Here is a 24,023-nt window from a genome sequence, read left to right on the forward strand (position 1 = left end):
AATACGTTTTTATTCAAATTAAAGCAGATTGAAAGCATGAACTTTAGCTCAATATGCAAAGTGAGACATGATACCAACCGATAGCGATGGAAACATGGCTATTTCATGTTCATTTAGCCTGATGTTTGCACCATGAAGACATATTCCGTCGCATGAAAATATATAAATAATGTGATCGTGTGGATTGTTCCATAGTCCCAAAAGGGTGATGCATTTTGGCAAGTCACTTTTTGCATAATTGAATAGGTATACGTGCATATAAAGCAAAAAATGCCAAATGAGTGAAATATTGCATAACGTTTGTTTTACGATAGGAATTTAAACCAATGGTCATCTAGCTAGATGGTAGGCCTACCAGTTAAAGTAGTAGACCTAATAAGCAGTAAACATGTGTGTTCAATAGTTAACATTTTACATTTTGCCACATTTTTATTAAAATAGAGGCTACAACATGACACCCCCGCCTCCCCACAAACGAGAACAACAAGAACAACAAAACCCGAAATAAAACAGTAAGATAGAGATTTTACGTCTCATTTAGTGAATGATGTTTTTTTAAAAAAGACATTGTTTTGCATCTATATAATTTGCCATCCATATAATCCTTAATACAAGGGAAGCGCGCGGCGGATTAAACGGTCCCCGCCCTCTCCTGCATCTCATTAAGCGATCTCGCAGCGCGAGGTGAAGTCTCCCCTCGTTCTGCCATACTGAAGCAGGTGTCCAACATGGCGATCACTGGCAACGGCTCTCTCGCTACTTTTCTCTTTTTATTCCTGGTTCCGGCGGCTCTTCACAAAGGTAGGATTAAGACCCTGTGGTTTTTCGTTGGATATACGTATTTTCTGTGGAACTTCATTGGATAAAGGCGAAATAACGTTATCGACGTCTAGGGGCAAGTTTTCATGGACGCGGTCTGTTGAGTTTGTAGATGGATGTTATTTGGGAAAAGTGAGACATTTTTAAGACCAACCGCAAAGTTGGGATATCGTATAAGGCGACCACTAGGAATACTGAAATAAACCCACAAATTGGGTCTGGTTCTTGGGCTGTTGCCATTTGTTTAAACGGCAATTGCAGATGTTTATGTCGCTCATGCAACCTCGTATGAATCACTTTGGTCCGCTCACCATTACCGTTCCTCGTCAGCGCTTTGCCTCTTTCTGCACCGTCAACTCTGATGAACGGGAATCACACCGCTTTACGTCGGTTTTGCGTTAATCTCTCTCATGTGGTGTTGATTTGAATTTTTATTTTCTCTCTGTTGTTCTGACCCCGACTCTCGTCAGCGGAGTTACTTTTGTGGTGCCGTGTGTATGTGGTGAGGAGGACGATGCATGGAACGAGCAGGCTTCTGCTCCTGGGTCTGCTCTTCTGCTGTAGTCTGGTCAGATAGTGCGGCGATGGGGGAATTAGCAGTTGAATCCAATTTCCTTGTGAACATTGAACTACGTTTCGATTTAGTTTCTTTACTGAACCTGAGATTGGAAAGACTAACTTGATCTTGTAGCCAGTGTGTGGATGTGAAAAAAGAACGGTGTTTGGGTACTGAAGCTCTGTGGACATCGTGACCTGTATGGCCAAGCATTACTAGAAAAATGGCTTGACGACGTTGTTCCCACTGTGCCATATAATGTGATCTTCGCGGGATGCGTGACATGCCTACATTTTATTCACTAAAGATATGATTATTCAAAGCCTATGGTACGACTGTTGAAACCCGTGTGTGTTGCTAAAAGACGGATCTACATGTTTTACTTTCGCCTTTTGAAGGAACAAAAATGGAGTAAACAAATAGTAATTCTGGACTGGGATGCGCACCATCATCACCACGCACATTATCGTATATGTTGTAACTGGGGATGGGGGAGGTACGCTTTAAGCAGACTTCTCTAGATCGAATGTTTCAAACAGGACCACTTTATGATTCAAAATAATTGATATACATGTTCAAAGCTGAGGTAATTACTGTGTTTATAGTATATGTAACGGTACTATAAAGACGAGGGGATTCTGTTAGGACGTTTTGTTGGAAACTCCAACTACCCTAGACAATGCCGCTCTCCTCCTCCCGGAGCTTTTTTGTTTTAAGAATAATATGTAGATTAGATGCGCGTGTTTGTCACAATATGGATTATCCTGCAGACATAATCCGGGGTACGTTTTGTCCATGAAATTGGTGCAGAACAAACATGCTTTTTTCCTTCCACCGTATTTGTGAAATGAATTGGACTACCTCTGAGGCGGGGAACTCAGCCGACGATGTTGTGTTGTTCTTTGAACAGTGGTCGGTGTTGCCCCCTCCTTCTGCATGGTGCACTCGCAACTCTGATTTTATACAAAGATTAGGGTACACTGGGAGTCCGTATCAATTATTTAACAAATGCACACAGTGCAGGCTTGTATTGTGCTGAGCGCGGCAGGAGATTTCTTTTTTTTAAATTCCATTATAAATTAAGTTACTGCTGTAATGGTAAGGCTTGCAGAGTAATCGGCCAAATTGTAGCCCTACACCGATTCAACGTGTACTAGCGCTCCGTATACAATCGATTGGCTATTGAAAAGTGTTTCTCACGAATCGCTTAGAGTAGGTTCACTGTGGAAGAAAAAACATGTTTTTCTCTAAAAAAATTGGTTTACTGCTCTCAACATATCTTACTGTGTAGACTATAGATAAACCAATCGAAAAGATTTATAGAATTGTATTTCTTAGTCTAACAGCCAAAGTAAAACAATGAAATTACATTTCCCTTTGTTATTGAAATACATTTTCATATACAAGTTTTCACATATTAGTAATATGTAATTAATATTGTATTTAATTTGTTTTAAGGCTTAGATTTGTTGAGCTTAAATGCCAGTTTGGAAAATGGCTAACGGTAGGTTTGGAGCACAGTGGAGGGACTATATTTTCAGTCAGCAGTTATCATTTTCAAAATGAGCAGCAGTGATTTTCAAAATTTGAAGTCCCCTCCTCCTGCCTCTCGCATCCAAACAACCACACCCACACATCATAACCCCCACCCAACCCCCTCCTCTCTTCCGGAGTCGTTGTCCTGTAGACGAGCTAACAGATGACAGGTCCTGGTGTCGCATCTGGCCTCTGTGCACTTAGTGTAATCAAAGACAGACCAAAAGGGCTTAGGGCCCTAGTTGTTAGGGAGCTGCCAACTGATTTGATGTCATGTAAGACCCTTAAATCTCCACGGATTGGGGGATGGTAGGGGGGAGGGGACATTTTGAAAATCGTGTCTATCTCTTACCCTGGCATTTTGAAATACAGGGTGGTCTTTGGTGTGCCTAGTGGTATTAAAAGGGACTGGAGTAAGTTCAGTTACTGGTTCACAGTATAAATGTTAGAGTAAAGGGCTCTTTATGGTTTAATGTTCACGCGACGCAAGGGGGTTACGGACCCCTTACGTCCTTGCGGACCCTTCTTGCGTCCACCGCCACGTGCGTCTGCGTTGTCATTGCGTTGCGGGATCTTGGGACCATAATTAGCCCTTAAGGCTTGATGCTGAGGTTAATGCAGCAAACATTGAGTAATTTTTCCATTGGCTCAGTTACCAGCTACTGTTTTCAGAACCTGATCAAAGCAAAAAGACAGCCATGTATAACATAAATAAGGAGGGTGTGTGTGTGTGTGTGTGTGTGTGTGTGTGTGTGTGTGTGTGTGTGTGTGTGTGTGTGTGTGTGTGTGTGTGTGTGTGTGTGTGTGTGTGTGTGTGTGTGTAGATTTATTTGCCTAGAATGCTATCGATTCAAAAAACAAATTTCCAAATAGAATTTTGGAGAAGTTTCCTAGATGCAAAGTCACAAACACGGTTCTGTATGTGCTGCAGATACCAGCATGCAAAGCAACCATCATGATGGGGAAAAATACCTGAACTCCGGAAGCAGCAGTCCCACAATGAACACCCGTTTTCTCTGGCTCATTTGCGAAGCGTCTCTCCAAAGGCCCGAATGGAGACGCAGACAACAACAGCTTGCTCCGACACTGCATGCAATTTTGAGTGGTGGCACAAATGGGGAGATGGTTTGAAATAGCCTCTTTTTGCTGTAGCCGAGTTTCTGAACTCTTCCTCCGCTATTTGCCTTGATGAAACACACTTTAATTTAGCTTAAAGTGTAATTACACACTGTGTCCAAACTCTAAACATTGTGTGGAGTGCTTTGTGTGTTGGGAGAGCCAAACCAGAGAACCATAGTGGCCCATTCTCCGAGAGAGCAGACTTGTTCTCCTTTGTGATGTTGTAGTAAGCATGTAAAAATGCATGCATTGAGGCAGTTCACCACCTGGGTTCTTGTGAAACGGTTCATAGATGCTGTCGTAATCTGTCGTTTCAGCCAGAGGTAAATAAGTGTAAAAGGGAAGAGGCAGGTTTATTATAGACTGGGCTGCTCTGCAATAATCAACAGCCCACATACAATATAGGACGAGCTGGGATTTGATGTCAGACATACTCGGACATCACAAAAAGCGAGGCTGTAATGGAAAGCAGATTCATATTTTGAAAGCGCTGGTGCCGTTAGTGTTGGTACCATTTGTTTATGCACCTGTTATTTTCTAACCAATGCTATTTTTTCCAGAAATATTGGAATATTGTGTGGTTTCATATGTTTATGATCATGTTTAAACTCAATTCAAATTAAACAAGAAGTTGTACAAACACCAAGCTTAGAGCTTTAGAAATGGGTGCCTAATAAGGGGTCAGACAATGTGAATGAAGGTTTGGTCATTTCTGATGTCTCATTGGTGTCTGTCCACTATCCATGCCTATGCATTTTTTTCATTTGTGTGCCAAGTCACCATTGATTCCGATCTATCATTTGTAAAACGATCAGATTGATTGTATAATTTTATTCAACTGCGAAAACGTAGCATTTAAAGATAAGTCCAACTCTACTCCTCTGCAAGGAAATTAGCTGCCGGGAGCTCAGCGGCTGACTAGGCACCGAACGTAAATCTTTTCAAATAGCAGTGTTCTCCATTCCTTTCCTAGACTATGGTGGCCCAACATTGTCCTGTTTGTCACGCCATATTTTCATAATGAACTGAAAATATTTCAAATATGTTTCTACAAATGTTTTCGCTTACACGTCTGTGTTTCCGACAAGGTCTTAAGACCTGCGGAGGTAAGGCAAATCATGCTCCTTTTACCTCAGTATATGCTGCATTTCCAATTAAGAATTACGGCAGTGTAAAAGTTTGATATATCCAATCCTGAACCTCATTAAAGTGAATATGAACGTATGCTCTGTACTTTCATCACAATTTCCAATGTATTTAGAGGATTACATAATAATGGAGTTTTAATCTAGGTGTAAAATAATGTAGCGAAGGGCAGTTTGCAGATGAGGGGAATTATGATAAGGGGGTGTATTCTTTAATGCATCCATGCATTTGAGACGTTCTTTCTTTTTGACGTCTTTCAGAGAAAGTTTGTATCCAAAATGAGTGTGTCGCCATTAGGGATGGGCATTAGGGATGGGCATTTGAAGAAATTTCCTTGATCGAGCATCGCTAGAGTTATCGATCAATTATCGATTAATCATTAACTTTTTTCTATAGGCTATATTGAAATTCCCGTTGGTAGAAAATGCAGCATGTTTTTATCAATGAAATCTTTATTCCAACAATAATGTATGGGCCAACATTAATACAATACAGTTAACTTGAAGACCTACAACTGTTTAACAGTTTTAAAATAATAAATACAGGCATTTATAGGTTATAGGCCTATGCGGCGCTCGTAAAGTCCGAACAATGCGCCTACAGGCGCTCTTAAAGGTTTGGAAACGATTCAACAAGACTAAATCGGTAGCCTATTCCAATTACAGTAAGTAGCCAACTTATCGGACAACCATAATCAAACAAAGGCAGTAGGCTAAAAGTGGGCATTAAACGGTATAACTGTTTTGAAAAAAACGGGGGAAAAAAGGCCGACATATAATGCCTATAGGCTGCAGCCGGCGCGCGGAAAAGGCTCGCAACAAAAAGATGAGCCACCCATTTACAAACAATTGCATGAACTAGTAGTCTATCTAAAAGCAATACCTTATTGAGGGTATTGCTGAATAAGGCTGAACTTGTTGCTAAAATATCACAGTTTTGGCAAAATGTAACGACTCCAAGAGGCACCAAGCCGAAAGAAAAGCGGAGCGAGAGACAACACATTAAGAAAAAAAAGAGCGACTCACATACGGTGGTGACTGTCCCTACTGTCCATAGCATAACTCCAGCCTACATATTTTTGTTTAGGAATATAAGCATGTTAACATGCTCGCGGGTCAGACGCGAACGCAGCCTTGTAACTGTCAGTCCAGCAGCAGTAAACACCCGCTCTGACGGGACCGAAGTTGCGGGGATGCAGAGGTATTGTCGCGCTAACTTTGACAGGAACCTTCTTCCATTCACTTTCCACCAGTCGGCAGGGTGGTATTTCTCCCACATAGTGATATTCAATTAAATGCTTCAAGACTCACAGTATGCAACACAACGTCCTTTTGGTCGATAACAATATAAATTGATCGACGCATTTCTTAATGATCGATTATCGAGCATCGATTAATTATGCCCATCCCTAATGGGCATAATTAATCGATGCTCGATAATTGAACGTTAAGAAATGCGTCGATCAATTTATATTATCGATCAAAAGGACGTTGTGTTAGCGCGACAATACCTCTGCATCCCCGCAACTTCGGTCCCGTCAGAGCGGGTGTTTTCTGCTGCTGGACTGACAGTTACAAGGCTGCGTTCGCGTCTGACCCCCGAGCATGTTAACATGCTTATATTCCTAAACAAAAATATGTAGGCTGGAGTTACTGTATGCTATGGACAGTAGGGACAGTCACCACCGTATGTGAGTCGCTCTTTTTTTTCTTAATGTGTTGTCTCTCGCTCCACTTTTCTTTCGGCTTGGTGCCTCTTGGAGTCGTTACATTTTGCCAAAACTGTGATATTTTAGCAACAAGTTCAGCCTTATATATGTTCAATAAGGTATTGCTTTTAGATAGACTAGATCATGCAATTGTTTGTAAATGGGTGGCTCATCTTTTTGTTGCGAGCCTTTTCCGCGTGCCGGCTGCAGCCTATAGGCATTATATGTCGGCCTTTTTTCCCCCTTTTTTTCCAAAACAGTTATACAGTTTAATGCCCACTTTTAGCCTACTGCCTGTTTGATTATTGTTGTCCGATAAGTTGGCTACTTATTGTAATTGGAATAGGCTACAGATTTAGTCTTGTTGAATCGTTTCCAAACCTTTAAGAGCGCCTGTAGGCGCATTGTTCGGACTTTACGAGCGCCGCATAGGCCTATAACCTATAATGCCTGTATTTATTATTTTAAAACTGTTAAACAGTTGTAGGTCTTCAAGTTCACTGTATTGTATTAATGTTGGCCCATACATTATTCTTGGAATAAAGATTTCATTGATAAAAACATGCTGCATTTTGTATTTTCTACCAACGGGAATTTCAATATAGCCTATAGAAAAAAGTTAATGATTAATCGATAATTGATCGATAACTCTAGCGATGCTCGATCAAGGAAATTTCTTCAAATGCCCATCCCTAGTCGCCATACAACTGCACACTGACATGTAATCAAAAGCCACCTATTTTCACATACCGCAGTGCAATATGACATCGGCTTGTAGCCCCGACTGAATGAATGAATGATCAAGGCATATAACAGATAGCAATAATTATAGGTCTATGAATGTTGTTTACCACTATGGTTTGCAGTAAGAGCCCTGTGCGTGATTAACTGCCTGTCGGAGTGAACAAAAATCGGTTGGCTGCTGCATATGTTGAAACGGCTGAAAAAAAAGTTCATGTTCTGTTACTACCACCAAGCAGGGAGCTTTTCAATAGCGTCAGTGGGTTACGTTGGAAAGCATTTAATTGTGCTTTCGTATCAATAAATAATGTTTAAATGCCAATTCATAAGATTTCCACTTTCGGCCTTAAATGGATGAAATCCTTAAAAGCAAAAGTCCCCCTAGCAATTAGTTATTGGGTGTTTTTTGTATAAATTGACAACTTATATATGGTCAAATTCCAAGGTCTGTTATAAGAAAGACTTAGAAAGATTTACGAATAACCCGACTTATAAATCAAAAACTAAATGATAAAACAAGGCTCTTCTTGCATTTGGAAGTCACTGCTCAACAGGAGTTAATATACATGCTGAATTAAGATGACTTGATGTCAACAATTTCAGATGTCACTTGCCTCAAAGCTGGGGACCAGAAAGAGTTGGAGGTCTGCAGCTAGACCCATCTCAACTCGGCGGTAAAATAATTTCCCCGGAATTGAATTGAATTGGTTCCTGTGAAAACCCATCAAGTTCCTCCAAAGAATCCTAGTTCCTGAGTAAAGAGTTGTTGGGATTGTGTAGATATTCTTTGCCGTGTCAGATCTATACAATTATTTTATAATTCAATTGTTTACTAGAGCACAAATTACTTTACAAAAGCACGCATTTTCTCATAGATCTAGCCTCTTCATTTTACTCTCATAGTGCAGCAGATTAAAGCACTTTGCTCCTCCAGGGAAGCGTACCCCCGAATCCCCCGGGAGGGTTGGAGGCCCACACATCATTGCCTCAAAATATCCATTGGTATAACCTCAATAGACCCTAAATTTAAGATCACAAAACCCAACTCAGATCAATCATAGCTTTCAATCAAGGTTTCAGATATATGGTAGACAATTGTTAGGCTTTCCAAATTTCTGTCAAACGTAGCCGTTGACGTAACCGTTGTTTTAGAAATCCAGCCATGCTGCGCATAAGCAATCAGCCACGCCCTAGCAGTCCTGCTGCAATAATCTCACAATTCTCTATCCCTTTTGTTGAGCTACGTTTTCAAGTGGTATTGGCCTACCTATTTTTATTATTTGAAAATAACTATTGAAAATCCAATTTGCTGAAGTTCCTCAAATGGTGAATAGGTATTGTTGAACATTCACTGCCAGGCAAGTTTAAAATCAATGCTTTTCAATATCTCCTCCAATATTCATGCGCATACTATGAAATCTACTGTCATCTGCAGGGCAGCTATAGGAAGCCTTTGGCTACCCTGCAGTCACTTAACAGTAGGGCTGTAACGATACGCGTATCAAACCGAAAATCGCGATACTCAAAGCCACGAACCTGTCTCGCGGTGTGAGAAGGCAGAAGCGCGATACGCCCTTTCTAACTCTGCGGTCAAATTGTCCGATTGAAATTTGCTAATAATTTGTCTAAATAATAGTCTGCTGACAGCGCCCCCTCCTATCGATGCCGTAAGTATGCGACTGCAATCCTCCGTGGCTACGGAGGATCGCATTTCTCCACAGCCGTCGAAATGCTCATATGCGATATGAACGACATTTATCCAGAGGGGGCCTGTGTGATCCTGTCTCTAGTGTTTTGTGTGATTGACTGGCAGTTTGTCTGCTTATAGGTCGGAATGAAGCGGCCACCGATAATTGACAGGATTGGTACTTTATTCTACCGGACTCGTTCGCTTCTTCACTAGACACACGCGCTACCGCTCGCTCTCCTCGCTCGTCCACTCACTCGCTGACGTCACTCACACACGCATACGCACATTGCCATTCTGGCGCACACACATATGCTACTCGTAACGCCTCGTTATTGCGACGTTCATGACATTCAGGTTTTTCTCCATCTATTGAAAGATAGGCTATTAAACATGTTGCATTCTATACGGCCTGATTATGTCATTATTTAAGCTACATAGCCTAATAAGAAGTGCTAATAAGGATATTTGACTAAACCAACCAAACAGTTGAAAAAAGCATCCTTCCACACGTTATTTCTTTATTCATTTAGCTATACTTTAATAGTATTCTTTCTGTTCAAATCTGTTCAGTGTTACAAATTATTTGTTATTAAATGTTACATTAAGTTAATTGGTATATAAGTGTTGTTTAAATAAAATGCTTTTTAAATTTCAAAAAATCGTGGGATGTATCGAACCGTGGGTCAAAAATTGTGATACAAACCGAATCGTGAGTTTGTGTATCGTTACAGCCCTACTTAACAGACTAGGGATACATGCTTACAGGGACTGAAATTTGTGGATTCAACTCAAACCACATGAATGATCTTGTCATGGTTCTCTGGTCATCTAAGACATTTAGAAAACTACAATTTTGGCATTTTGATGTTTGATTTAGGCTTTCATTCATCATCATAATATTTTTGTTTCTTTGGAATATTGCAGGGAAGGCACAGCCTACCCTGAAAGCATGTCTCCACCTAAGTCAGTCAGGCTTGCCTAAATATTCATTTCTTGTGTTTCTTTCTGTTGTTCTTCCCAACGTTGTTAGGATGGATGTTTTTGACATGGCATCCCTACATCTGATCCATTAGCAATGATCTCATTAACTACTACAACCTTTGTGATGGGGAGAGGGGAGGGAGTGGGAAGATGCATTGGTTTGAGGCACAGACCTTTTCGATTGTTGTAGTATTTGGGTTATGGGATTTTAATGGGGTAGTATAGGGTGGTTGTTGATATAAAATATTTTATGTTAAATAAATGTAAATAATGGTTTTAAAGATTATGCTTGTAATATGTTCAATCTCACCTTATTTCCCCTGCTCATTACTGTGCACAAATGTACTGTATGTATGTTGCCAGCAGACACGTGCGCTTTGCGAGCACAAAAAAAAAATTGCGCGCAAAAAACATAACATTTCACCTCCGCTGCTGCAACTCCATCCTAGGGGAAACACTGACGTGGATATAATAATTATGATCAATGAAATGGTTATGGTTAAATTGTTATTATAATGGCTCTGAAAACAAACTATAAACACGTGTTTGCATACCTAGGGATATGTAGAGCCTGGTCAAAAACATTGCATTAAAGTAGAACAGTTTGAAACAGGAAAATAAGTACTTTTTTTTAAACTAAAAGTCCCTTTCCTTACTCTGTCCCAAATGGGACCTTGTTTCTTGAAGAAATATGTACATTAGTCAACAGCGAGTAACAAATCATTTTTTTGATCTGGTTTGAATTGGGGCATGAATTACACATGATTCTCAATTTGTCAAACAAAGTCACATTTTGTTTTGTATGAAACTGTTCAGTGTACTACATCTCTAATCCCACGCAATATAAGAAACAAAAATTTATTAATTCGTTAGTAAGGTATTCAGATCTCAATTCAGTATTTGGATACTCATTTTGTTACGATATTACAATCTATTAAAAAATGTGGGGACTGCGGATAGAATGCTAGGTAAAGTTTTGTCCGAATATCACAGGGATAAAATATATATGTAAGGCATATATGGCAGCTGTCATCAGAATGGCCAAATATGGGATCATTGTTAGTTTTCGATATTAAAACATGAATAAAATATTCTGGTTGCGCTTTGACAGCTGCATTCCAGTCTGAGGACAGCAAGCCATTAACCCCCACGGCCATCTGTGCGTTAATTGTTTTAAAAGGGGTTTTAATAATTTAACGTATTTAGCTTTTAGCAAAATACGTGGCATATGGCAATATGGCATGAAAATTTCACTTCATCAGGTTTTCTAACATTAGTATGAGTTCCCCTAACCTGCCTATGGTCCCCCAGTACATAGAAATGGCATTAGGTGTAACACGAGCACTAGGTATCCTGCAACGCCTTTGAAAAATGAAAGCTCAGACGCTCCGATTTCGAATTTGGCCCCATATGTCATCTTAAGGGGCCAGGTTACCTCCCCTTCTCTGCTTTGCCTGCCCAGAGAATTTGTCCCGCCAATGAGACAATGTGCTATGACTGTTGTATACTTCTTTGTTATTTGGATGACCGTTCTGCAGTTTGTGTTACGGCGCATAACACATCTGGTTCTCTGCCGACTCTGGTATTTCCACATCGAGACTCGTAGTGGGGGTTATCTCAGCCATGGTTTAGAAGAAATTGGGGGAAAGGAACTTTGGCTTGACTCCCTGAAATACATGAACCGCGGCATGGAGGAAAAAGGGATTGTTGCCTGCGATTGTCTCCCGCCGAAGCCCCGCTGCCCGCTGCCGCGAAGCACCACCCCGCTCGCTTGGCACCAACACCACGGGTCAGTGGTGCCTCGGCGCTGCCCGCTGTCCGCTTCCGAGACGGTGGTGCCTCGGCAGCGGGCAGTGGGGCTCCGGCGGGAGACAATCGCTTTCTCCTCCATGTCGCGGTTCAGTCCACTTCAGATTTATATGGAAGTGGAAGAACCGACGCAGTCGTTTGAGATTCATAATATCGTCTGGAGGCAGACACAGCTTTTGGCCGTGATAATATGTATTGTATGATTTAGATAACTATGTATAATATGATATTATTTAGATATAGAGCTCCAGGACTCCCGCCGGAGTCCTGGGGGTGCGCCTCGCCATTGCGATACATCCACTGTAAACACGAGCGCATGGTACCTACCGTGGCCGCAAGCTGCTCAGGGCCACACCCCCAACCTCTACCTTGACCCGCCTCTAAAAAACGGCACATTTGTGGAAAGCTCATTGTGGGACTGGTTCGTAGTGGCTGCACCAAGGCTGAATTTCTTTAACGTCTTCAAATACTGTATTAAGGGCCCACTAACACCTATACATAGCATCCATAAAGCATTTTTGTTTGGTTCCGGTTTCTGACCAACCCTGTCAATTTATGTGCGACCCAAATTATTTTATGAGCTTTAAAAAAATAATAATAACAATAATTTTTTGATGCAAACTATAATTACGTTTTGGTACAGCACCTCTTCATTCTATACAAGGATGAGCGAATTTTCTCGCTTTAAATTGAAACAACCTACCTATCATTTGCTGCCGCTGGAAAAAAAAAAAAAAAAAAAAAAAAAAAATCCCTACCTACTACCCATGACCTCGACTGACAACCAACAGGAACCAAACTTTTTTTTTATTAAGGCCTAACAATGAATAGGGCAGGTAATGATTTTACATTCATGGCGATCCGTTGCCCATGATAACGCCAAGTCAAACTCTGACTGATGAGTGGATCCTAAAGTCACTGACTTCTGAAACTGAAATCTGTGTATGGTTCGTTCTTTGAATATTCCGATTTAAAACCAAATCAGAAAAACCAAATAACAGTCGTTCTTTGGTTTTTCTGATTTGGTTTTGAAACGGCATTTCATTTGTGTTTGTGTTTTGTTTTTTAAACCCGAAACAGAAAAACAAAAATAGCCTAGATACATTTGTAGGCTACACCAGAAGGCAGAACGCAGCGAGCGAAGAAAAAAGAGCCTACCACCTAAACCAGCAATAGACTGTCCAATTATATTTAGCCTTAGTTATGGCCGCACTTGAACTATATGGGGATTTTATTCGGGAACTATTTGACAATGGAAAGACACACGACGAGATCAGTAGCACTCTAAAGCAATCTGGTGCACCGATATGGCGTCACATTAGTGCCATAATGCACTAACGTGATAAAAGATGCATTCGGGTGTATTACATTATTCCACACGCGTAGATATTAACTGCGAGCGCGCAAATGATCTCTGCGCGCGCAAAACAGCCTCTCGCGCGCGCAAATTACCTCAGCGCGCGCAAAACCTCTCGCGAAAGATGTTTTTACGCTCTCGCTCGAATTTAATTTTGGCACTATGGGGGAGGGAACCAAGGCAGGGCGGGCTTTCCTATGATTGGCTGTTTCTGAAGCGCGATATTTGATTGACAGCCCTCCTCAGCTCTCCTCTCATTCAATTCTGAATTGTACAGTTAATGGCTGAAACGATAGTTTGTAACTCTAGATTCTATGAGTATAGGGGCAGCCTTTTAAGGCTATCGATATTGGGTTATCCCTAGGCGTGAGCCGTAGCACTGAAAATTTGTAATCCCCGACCACCAACAGCGTGGGCCTCAATAACGTCCGCGTGCGGCGTGCCTCAACGACGTCCGCATTTCGCAGATATAGTCGGGCGCCGGCGGACGTTCTGCTCCCAATAAACAGCTTTTCTTCAGCTATTTAAAGGACAATGAGGCCGACACTTAAAAGGCTGCGCCTATACTCATAGAATCTGGAGTTACAATACGTTCAGCCATTTACTGTACAATTCAGAATTGAATGTGAGGAGGGCTGTCAATCAAATATCGCGCTTCAGAAACGGCCAATCACGTTTGGCCGTTTCACGTATCGCCCTGCCTTGGTTCCCTCCCCCATAGTGCCAAAATTAAATTCGAGCGAGAGCGTAAAAAACATCTTTCGCGAGAGGTTTTGCGCGCGCTGAGGTAATTTGCGCGCGCGAGAGGCTGTTTTGCGCGCGCTGAGGTAATTTGCGCGCGCGAGAGGCTGTTTTGCGCGCGCAGAGATCATTTGCGCGCTCGCAGTTAATATCTACGCGTGTGGAATAATGTAATACGCCCGAATGCATCTTTTATCACATTAGTGAATTATGGCACTAATGTGACGCCATACACCGAAGTGCTCCGTTATGACGGTGAGGAGGTTCTGTGTGGAGCAGAACCTTCGAAGAAGAAATCTAGTTTCTTTCTTCTTCTATGTAGCCTATTGTACAATATGTAGGCTACTTGTCATTGAGATGTATTTTAATGTTTTATGACCAGCTAGGTTTCTTAGTAAACAGCCACCTGGAATATCATGACGATCTTCTCCACGGTCATATCGTCCACTCGCAGACTAAGTCGCCGGCTCCCATGCACGGAAAACAATAAAGCTGGCCATTGTAGAATGCGAGACTCAATGGAAAGTTTGAAACGTCTTTATATGTATTTTTTTAAAACCACGTGCCCTTTTCCCGGCATTGTGGTTTTATCTAAATATCACACAAACAAAACAAGCAACTGGATTATTCAATATTCCCGTTTTGATTTAAAAAACAGAAAAATGCCGTTTATTTGTTTATTCCTTTTGCCCTTTTTCCGTTTCAAAACCAAATCAGAAAAACCAAAAAACGACTCTGTTATTTGGTTTTTCTGATTTTGTTTTAAATCGGAATATTCAAAGAACGAACCATACACGGATTATAAAACTATCAGTGGATAGAAACTTGATTCTGCAGCAGTGGTCTCTGCCTATTCTTCCCAGTGTATTCAGATGTCTAACCCAAAAATAATTATTGAGAAAATAGCCTTTAGAATCATAATTAAAAAGTCATCCTGGGGGGACATGACACCAGAATCCCCCAGAGGGTCTGGGTACTCCGCCGCTTGCACCTTCTACTAAACTTTTTCACGCCTAACCTGTTTGCATGCCTGTATACTTTAACAGTTTTATCAAAAGAAAATATGATAAAACTATGTCTTAAACTGAAAAATCACAATTCAGACGGGATCAAATAATATTTTCTTGCTGTTGACTACAATACATATTTTTTCAGGAATACGGTCCCATGGTGGTCCACCAGAAGCGTAGGGAATTAGGCACTCTATTGAGTCCTGCTTCACTGGCATCAGCGATGACTTGTCTTCATAATTGTCTAGTGCTGGAAATATTGATAGTATTGGGCTAATTATCTCCATACTAATTGTGTTATTGACTTTGTCGTTCTTTGGTCTTGTCCCAATTTTTCAGGGAGGTCTTATCCACCAATAGGCATTAACATCAGGCTATAAAGATTACCACAGATTAACTGCTAACATTTTTTACCTGTGTAAAATGGTATCACATTTAGGGCCCTATTTTAACGGTCTGAAACGCAAGTGAGAAGCGCCAAGCGCAAGTAGCTTTGTGGGAGGTTCTAGGGCGATGCCGCTAGTTTACCGGCGCGAAAAATGACTCTTGCGCCCGGCGCATATCTAAAAAGGGTTGGTCTGAAGTAGCCTAATTACCCGTAGGTGTGGTTTGGGCATAACGTGCAACAAACCAATGAGAGTGCCAGCTCCAATCCCCTTTAAGAGCCATGAGCGCATTTGAATCTGACAAGTTGATATTTTGACAGCGCGTCTGCAGTCTCCGATGAGACAGATGCACATGAATTTCAAACTGCAAATGGCTCAGTTTATGGCCAAATAATATGGCCTAATTCACACATGGAATAAGGTTTTCTTCCACAACTTCAGAAATACTGAGTCCTTAAATAAATTTCGGCAAAGAAAACGTATATGATATAGGCCTAACATATGATATGCGGTAACTGTGGTTCTATTTAATGAAATACGCAATACATTATAAACATTGTTTCTTATCGGTATTGTATGCATTATCGTTATCGACTTGTGTTCCTAATATGCATGTGTCCCCCGTTAATATACATTGCCATGGACTGTATTATGCGTTACGTGTTTAGTTTGCGTGTGTTTAAACAGATGGACGCACACATGCGCGCCCGCATGCGTGTGTGCGTTAACGCACGCTCTTCCGCATTCATTCATTCTTTTTAACACTCACTCGTGGTAAAACAATGTTTTCTCACGATCAAATACTCATCAATCCTAAAAGTTATGGGCATGTACACGATGTCTGTGTCAAGAAAATATGTGTTTGCTGTACGGTTTTTGTAGATGCATTGATTTAAAAGTACAACTTATTACCGCTGTATCAGCTGTTCTTTCCCAAATAATTTACCAAGAATGTGTGGCTAGGTAGATGAGAGAAGCAAAGTGTATGCGCGAGGTGCACAAGCACCATTAAAATAACATCTGAACAACGCGCCACTGACTTTAAACCAGGTATTTCCTGGTTTGTGGCACAAGTGGTTTCTGAAACGTCAAAATAGCACCAGGGAACGTTTGCGCCAGAACACGCCTCCTCCTTTCGCCGCGTCGCCCCTTGGGGCGCAAGGTCATGCCCTAATTTACCGACGCATGGCGCAGGAGGGAAGAGAACGCTCTGCGCCAGTTGCAAACTAGCAACAACACATGCGCCAGTGTTTAAGTCAATTGCGCCGGATGCAAGATAGGGCCCTTGGAGTTTCTTCGGTTTGCCAATGCACTTACGGTACCTGACACGAGGCAACCAGGGAAACCTTCCGATTTTGGTCTAGACATAGGTTAACAAGCACATACACATTGAGGTATCATTTTAGAAATGGTGTTTGAAAAGTCACTTGTTCATGGTTTGTTAGTTTGTTTTTTGAACCAAAAATGAAAGGGATTGACTGAAGCGAGGTAGTTTTCAGGATGACAGTTCTTGCAGCTTTGAAGTGTGTTTTATTTGCTGGGCTCAACATGGCTGACAGATTGATACCTTCCAGACTAAAAATGTTCAACAAAAGTTGAAGGAGCAGTTAATCCGCAAAGATATTTGGGAAGGATGAAGGAGTTAAAACTGGCAAACGTGCTATTTCCTGTATTGATTTGAGGCCTGGCTCTGCAAATCTGACATGGCCTTCAGTTCTTCTTTGTTCTAAGATTGGACACGGACTGATTGCTGCAGTCTGCAATCTTTGTTTTTACTTTTTCTTTTTACCGTAAGAAGCAGTAAAAGAGTACAAAAATATATAAGAAAAAATACACTGCTAAATGGGCTTGTACTTTGCTTCAGGCATTTGCAAACTCTGACCTCTTCAGAAATGTATTGACAATTGCTGGTGTTCCTTTCAGTAGAAAAGGGCTTATTAATCCATTCTTTTCATGGGCGGGAGGGACAAATGCAGACCGTCCGATATCTAGAACAGGAGGTCAAATCACCCCTGTTTTCACAACTTTGAACATCTACTCTTCTCAAAACGTATGAAAAGATGTCACAGAAGTCGACGAGTTTTTCTCTCATGTTGTCTGTGATGCTCTGGACTCAGACCAAGAGTTGATCTGAAACCCTGCATATTTTTTAAATATTTCTCCCCATCAATTGGTAATAGAGTTGGTTGAATTTCAGTCTACCAATAATTTCTTTGGTTGTCTACAGCCCTAGAAGCTATAAATTAACAACCCTAAACTGGACAATCCATCTGAAATATTAAATGGCATTGCTCTTTGAATGCAAAAATAGTATTCTAACATATTGTCACACCTACCCCTTATTTTCACAACTCTCTTTCTTTGGTGCATGAATGAAACAGCTATACTTAATATTTGTTTTATATATAGGCTTGTATTTTATCCGAACTAGATCTATTGCCATTTATGTCTTATAAATGATGCATAATTATACATTTCTACATAGTGTTTGACAAGGCTATGACTTTGCTCGACCCAATCTACATCAGCATTGGTTTGTTCTAGATTTGGCAATACTGAATTGACCCTGACCTCAATGAAACAGGAAATCACAATTGGGCAACTTCTGTTTCTTCATATGCCAACATACTCCCTGGAGGATAATGATGCCTGATAAACTAAAGGACTACATTTTTTTTAGGATATCAAAGTAAATGCAGCTAAGTCCATTTTATATGTATTGTTTCAAATCAGCGCTGTGGTAGGATTTTAATGAAATGTACAGATTGATCACTGTGTCATACTTGACCACTGCTTAAGTTACCACATTTATTAAATGAATTACATAGTACATTATTGATATTTTCATTAAATGATTGGCCATTAAGAGATAACTGGTGAAGGCTTAGTGTTGCGCTTCGGCCTGTAATTGGTTTTGAGGTTTTAGAGCCAGACTTTTAAGTACACTGTTCTTACGGCTTATAGATGCCACACTACCACATTGTGCAATAATTACAGATCTAATATGGCTTATTGTTATAAAAAAGAAGGAGATAAATTGCCACCATAAAAGAGCGTGTGATCATTCTAAATAAAATATTCCTGGTTTAAGAAGAGGTGTTCTAGTAAACTTAGCATGGTAAAAAGAAGGTACACCAGAGAGCAAAAAAAATCATCCATAACCCCGGGATGTTATCTCTACAGTCTTCCTTTCATTCTTTCCTGTAGAGTCTGAGAAAGTGTGCCTGTCTGTGTGATTTCAAACAAAAATGTTCCTCTGCCAGAATACTGAAGAGTTCAGTTACCATTTCATTATTCCCCCCATTTTATCAGTTGAACGTTTACAAAGAAGACAGGTCACTGCAAATTAGAAATGGTGAGATTAGTGGAGTATGACTGCAGTGTAAGCAGTGCTGCAGATACAGTGATGGATTGTTGTTGTTAGCAAAACAACTATTTGGCGGTAACTTTATTTTGGAAATGTATTCCAATTACTTATGTATACCTATTACATCAAGTAATTATGCCCATGATTATCGTATCCTTTCAAAGTTAAGTATTGACTAGTTAGCACTGGGTATCTCTGAAGGGTCTGGCGGATGGCGATATCCACAAGCCACAGATGGACAGGCTAAGTAGCATACATTTGGGTATGAGGCGGTATTGGTTTCAGTGTCCACATGGTGAAGACTTCCTATAGATGGCTTTGAGCTTGTGCCAACATATAATTAACCAAGGATTAGAAACAGGCATTGTTTTCTCTGCCAGAATTAATGAGCACTTTAAATTGGTTTTCAAAACCACTTCTGTTATTGAAATACAATCAGCATTGACATTTTCTTTAGGTGTCTTTTGTAAACATTACAATATACTATTCAGACATAGGAAGAAATGTTCTTGAAAATGTTTTAACCAATTATTCCAACTTACTTGGCTTGCTTAAATTCATTCAATTCTAAATATAAGGAGGTTTGTCATCCACAGCCATAATATCATAGAAATGCATGTGGAATCAATAGTATTTTCCACAGTACTTGGAGTGAGAGTCGAGAGCCAGAAGGCTGTAGCAGAAAAGCCTATTGAATTGTGTGTGGGTAGTACTGTATCATCTCACTGTCTTGGTTTGGGTCAGGTGCAGCTGACACAGAACTCAACAGTATAAATGCTCTATGTGCCCCACTTCTAACAATGGGAATGAGCTCACATCCCTTAAATAGGCCCTACAATTGCCCTATATCATTTCATGGGTTAAAAAGCTTTGAGGGCATGGGGTGGTGTGAAAGCCATTTAGTTTCAAAACTTTTTCAGCAAACAACAGGTTTCCTGCAGTGAAATAATACAATGTGTATCATTTAGCATGATATATGAACTAAACTTTAGGTATTTTTAGAGTGAATCAGGGACAGTAATTTAACCTATTAATGACAATGGGAGTGCATTGCTAATTAACCTTGTTTGGGATTGTTTGTGAATACACCAATGCCAATAAAAGATTGACTAAATAATGAAATGCATTTCTCCCTGTTGCCTACGGTGGGGGAGAGCAAATTGCTTTAGGCCAGTGGGGAATCATTCAGTACATGAGCTTTAGTTGGAGCGAGCCAAGTTACGCAACATATTTATGTCATGTTTGACGTTACAGCTGACTGTACAGCCGACGACAAGCCAGTTTATAATAACACGAGGAACGGCTTTTGTGTATGTGTATGACATACACATACAGACAAATTGATATTTTGAGATCAAAGTGACTTACGAGTCATGATTTGAACAGCCGAGGTTGTGTTAAAAGGTGAAGGACCAAGGGGCTACCTCCCAACTGAGTGCATCTGGTATTCCAATTTTTTAAGTTTGGTACAAATCAGACCCTGAGGAATGGGAGGCTGCATGCCCTGGCTTACCTTTGAGGATAATCATTAAGGCAGGTCTGTCATTTCCCCCCCAAAATCAGCCAGAGCAGCAGAGACTCCGCATGTTCCAGTCAGGGATAAATTCTGTATGCATCTGCCGTTGCCCCAAATGCCCATCTGTCTTCATTGTTCAATAAGCCTGACTGTTAAGTAGCAAACGGCGGCAACTGACATCAAACCTGTCAAACTGACCGGACCTGTGGGTTAGAGTTATTAACTGTGTGTGGGAGGAGAAGCATTTATTTATTTTTTAGGCTTTTTGCTGTGGTTTTCAGGTATTCATTCAAACGTGTAGAATTGACGTTCAACAAAGATTTGGCATTTTCATTTTGACTAGTTCTGTGTCATAAGTTTGGACTTTTCTACCCCATGTCAAATATAATCTCACATACTAACTGTTTCCAGTCAATGACCATCTATATGGGCTGTGTAGTGAGCTAAATACATCACTGTATTAAATCCCTCTCTTTAAAACAATTAAAAAGAAATAATGATATTGACATCCCACTGGTTAACATTGCCTCTTTTTAATACTCTCAAAACAGATATGATGCAAACTGAAATGCAAAACACTATAAGCAAGTGTACTCTTTGGATATAATAAATCAATAAAATATCCTGCACCTCTATGCCTTTTATGACCTGGCTGGCACATTTTACAAACACTACCACCCATAACTTTCACTAGAACATGTGCATTCTAAGGCAGTACATTGAACATCTTGGTTCCCTTCCCCACATTTTGCCTCCAATGTTAATATTTCTGAGAGATTCTTGCTGTGCTCTGTCATGCTGCAGAAGTCTTATCGGGGTTGACAGAAAAATGATAAAGCCTCAGATGTTAAACAGTTGCTAATTCCTACATTTCTTTTCCCTTTCTCAACCGAAACTAAGGCAATGCACATATTCACGAGCATGATTCTGAACCATTCAGCTGCTGCCTTAAAAATACTGCCTGCTTGATGATGGGAAACCAACCAAGATGTGAGCTCACAAAGTGTTTCAGGGCCCTTTGCCTTTTTAACATCATTTCACATCAGTACATAATCACTTATGTTTTTTGATGATGCCTATTTCACTGTTACACTGTACGAGTGTAATGTTCCTGATGAATTGAGTCAAGGATAACGGGTTATTTGTGAGGGCCAGGTTGGAGGTGGCCAAGTTATTGCTAAAATTATATGTTTTAAAGGGGACATATTATACCACCTGTTGTGTGTGATTAGCCTTACAAGCCGTTTTGAAAATCTGCCCCATATGACATCACTAGTGGGCGTGTCCACCTAGATCTGTGCTGGATAGATCAGTCTACCAGCCTACCCAGTGGACTGAAATAAACGATGCTCATCTATCCAGCACAGATCTAGGTGGAAACGCCCACTAGTGATGACATATGGGGCAGATTTTGGAAACGGCTTGTAAGGCTAATCACACAAACACCTGGTAGTATAATATGTCCCATTTAAGGTTTCATTTGTGGGTGAAGATTTATTAGCAACTATACTACTTTAACTAGAGTTTTGTAGTCTCTTCTACTTATAAGAAGAATGCATAGCAGGATCCCTTATTGTTATTGAATTGTTCATTTGAATTCATTTGAATACTTAGTCTAAAGAACTGTGGTTAAATTGGTCCCTACGAGAACTTCCATTCCCCAAGACCCCAACTCCATTAAACCAAAACAATTATTTAGTTTCTTCCTTGCCCCTCTTCTTCGTTCTCAGAAGAAACTGTTGTAGCCCTGCCTGCCTTGTGAACCATAAGAATTAACCTCTACAAAGTGACTTACGTGACACAATACGGAGAGCCGTGTCACTCTGACCCACACTGTCTGGCTTGTACAAACCTTCTGTCACAGGCTCTGAATGGCTTTGATTGAAACCCCCCGTACAAGGCCAGGGCTTTGAGGTTTTCACCTGGCACAAGGAGTGATGATTTTTCTTACTAGTGAGGGTATGGGTGTATATGCTCCTGCATTCCATAGTCCATACTGCAGGTTTAGGCCTAGACAGTATCTGTGTAGCGCAGCCAAGGCAACTCAGCGTCAGGAGATTAAAGGTTGGCCATCCCATAAAACCGAATCTATTCAGCCTCTCGGGATGAAGTGAAGGGACGCACCCGCCATCGATCAGCTAGTGCACCAGCTATGGTGATGGCCGTTCCCCTGGACCCGAAAGCTGCCAGTGCAGCTACCCATCCCTGGCCTCTCCCATATATGACCCTCCTCGGTGCAGCTGTTGGGAGCCGTTGCACCGTTGGCAATAAGCTACGAGCAATATTGTTGGAATCCCTTGATTCCCAGTTGGAATTTGCTTCTAACCCTTGCTTTTCTACTGATATCAACAGTTTGTCACTTTGTGATATTTCACAATAACCACATGCATTTTCTTTTGGACACATGAGCTTTGTGTTTTAGCTTGGGGAGAGCTTATTTTGTTTCATTAATTGAATTAAGCAGGAAAATACATACTTTTTTAAAGTGTGGTCGTGATATTTATTAGGGATGTAATGTTAATAGTTTACCTGAGCGGGGAATTCTTCGGGATTATAACAGTGAACACAATTTGTTGTGGAAACAGAACGCTTTTCTCCATTAGCAGCTAATGAATGTATAGACTTCGACCATTGCTCCTTTCTTTGAGTTATTGGTTTCGAAATGGAGAAGCTGTACATTTTATTTTCTTGAATCAATATTGATGAAGAAGAATTTATGAATAATGTGTGTGAGTTTTGCTGTCATTCACAAAATGGGAATACATGGGTCCATCCATCTTTCTAGCTGTTGCCCTTCGACTAGCCCATCTATATTCTAACATGAATAATGAACATTGTTACTTACAAGGTCTATAGCCAGCGACATGGAGTGGATCTGCTTTTCTGTAATTGGATGCATTGTTTGTTGTCACAGCAGTGACTCCCTCACTGTGTCCCTGACACATCTGGCCAGATTCTCTGCTGTTTGGCTTTGTCTGAGCTGTCCTGTACTCTGAATGAAATTCTTAATATACCAGTCATCAGTGATAAGGCTTGTGACACATCACACTGGCATGGATATCATTAGCTAAGTAGGTCCATCCATTTGTAAAACAAAAGTTTTGATATTTGAAAAAATCGCTGTCATCAACATCAACACTTAACATTTCCAGACGTGCTTCAATTGATGTTTGGGGAATGAGATCCAAACTCAATTTGTGTAATGAATTGGAGCGCAAGACTATGGCCTGTCCATGTGAATTCTGCAAATAAAATAAATGTAGTTTTATTTGGATAGTCAACCCCTGCACCTTGCAAGGCATCCTAATCATTCATCCAATGAATGCCATTGTCAATGAATTACAATGGGATGTGTGGAATATTTCACACCAATTAGTTTTGAATTAATTACTATGCAATTTACAGGTATAAAGGTGTCAAGTTTCTACTTCTACTAAGGGCTAGATCATTTAAGCTTACAAAGACTGAAATAGCACTATAACAACTAGGGATGTGAAGAATGTGTCGACTCAACGGTCGATTCTCGACTCGTGCTCTAAAC

General features: G+C 40.7%; 1 protein-coding gene across 1 annotated transcript in view; it reads left to right on the plus strand.

Moving 5' to 3' along the window:
- Positions 1–677: 677 nt before the first annotated feature.
- cadm1a (cell adhesion molecule 1a) overlaps positions 678–24,023 on the plus strand; it is a 272,264-nt gene continuing 248,918 nt past the window's right edge. Inside the window, 1 exon segment of the mRNA XM_030361356.1 lies at positions 678–801. Within this exon segment, the coding sequence (XP_030217216.1) occupies positions 729–801 (73 nt within the window). The 5' untranslated portion in view covers positions 678–728.

Source organism: Gadus morhua, chromosome 7 (assembly GCF_902167405.1).
Source record: "Gadus morhua chromosome 7, gadMor3.0, whole genome shotgun sequence".
Lineage (NCBI taxonomy): Eukaryota > Metazoa > Chordata > Actinopteri > Gadiformes > Gadidae > Gadus > Gadus morhua.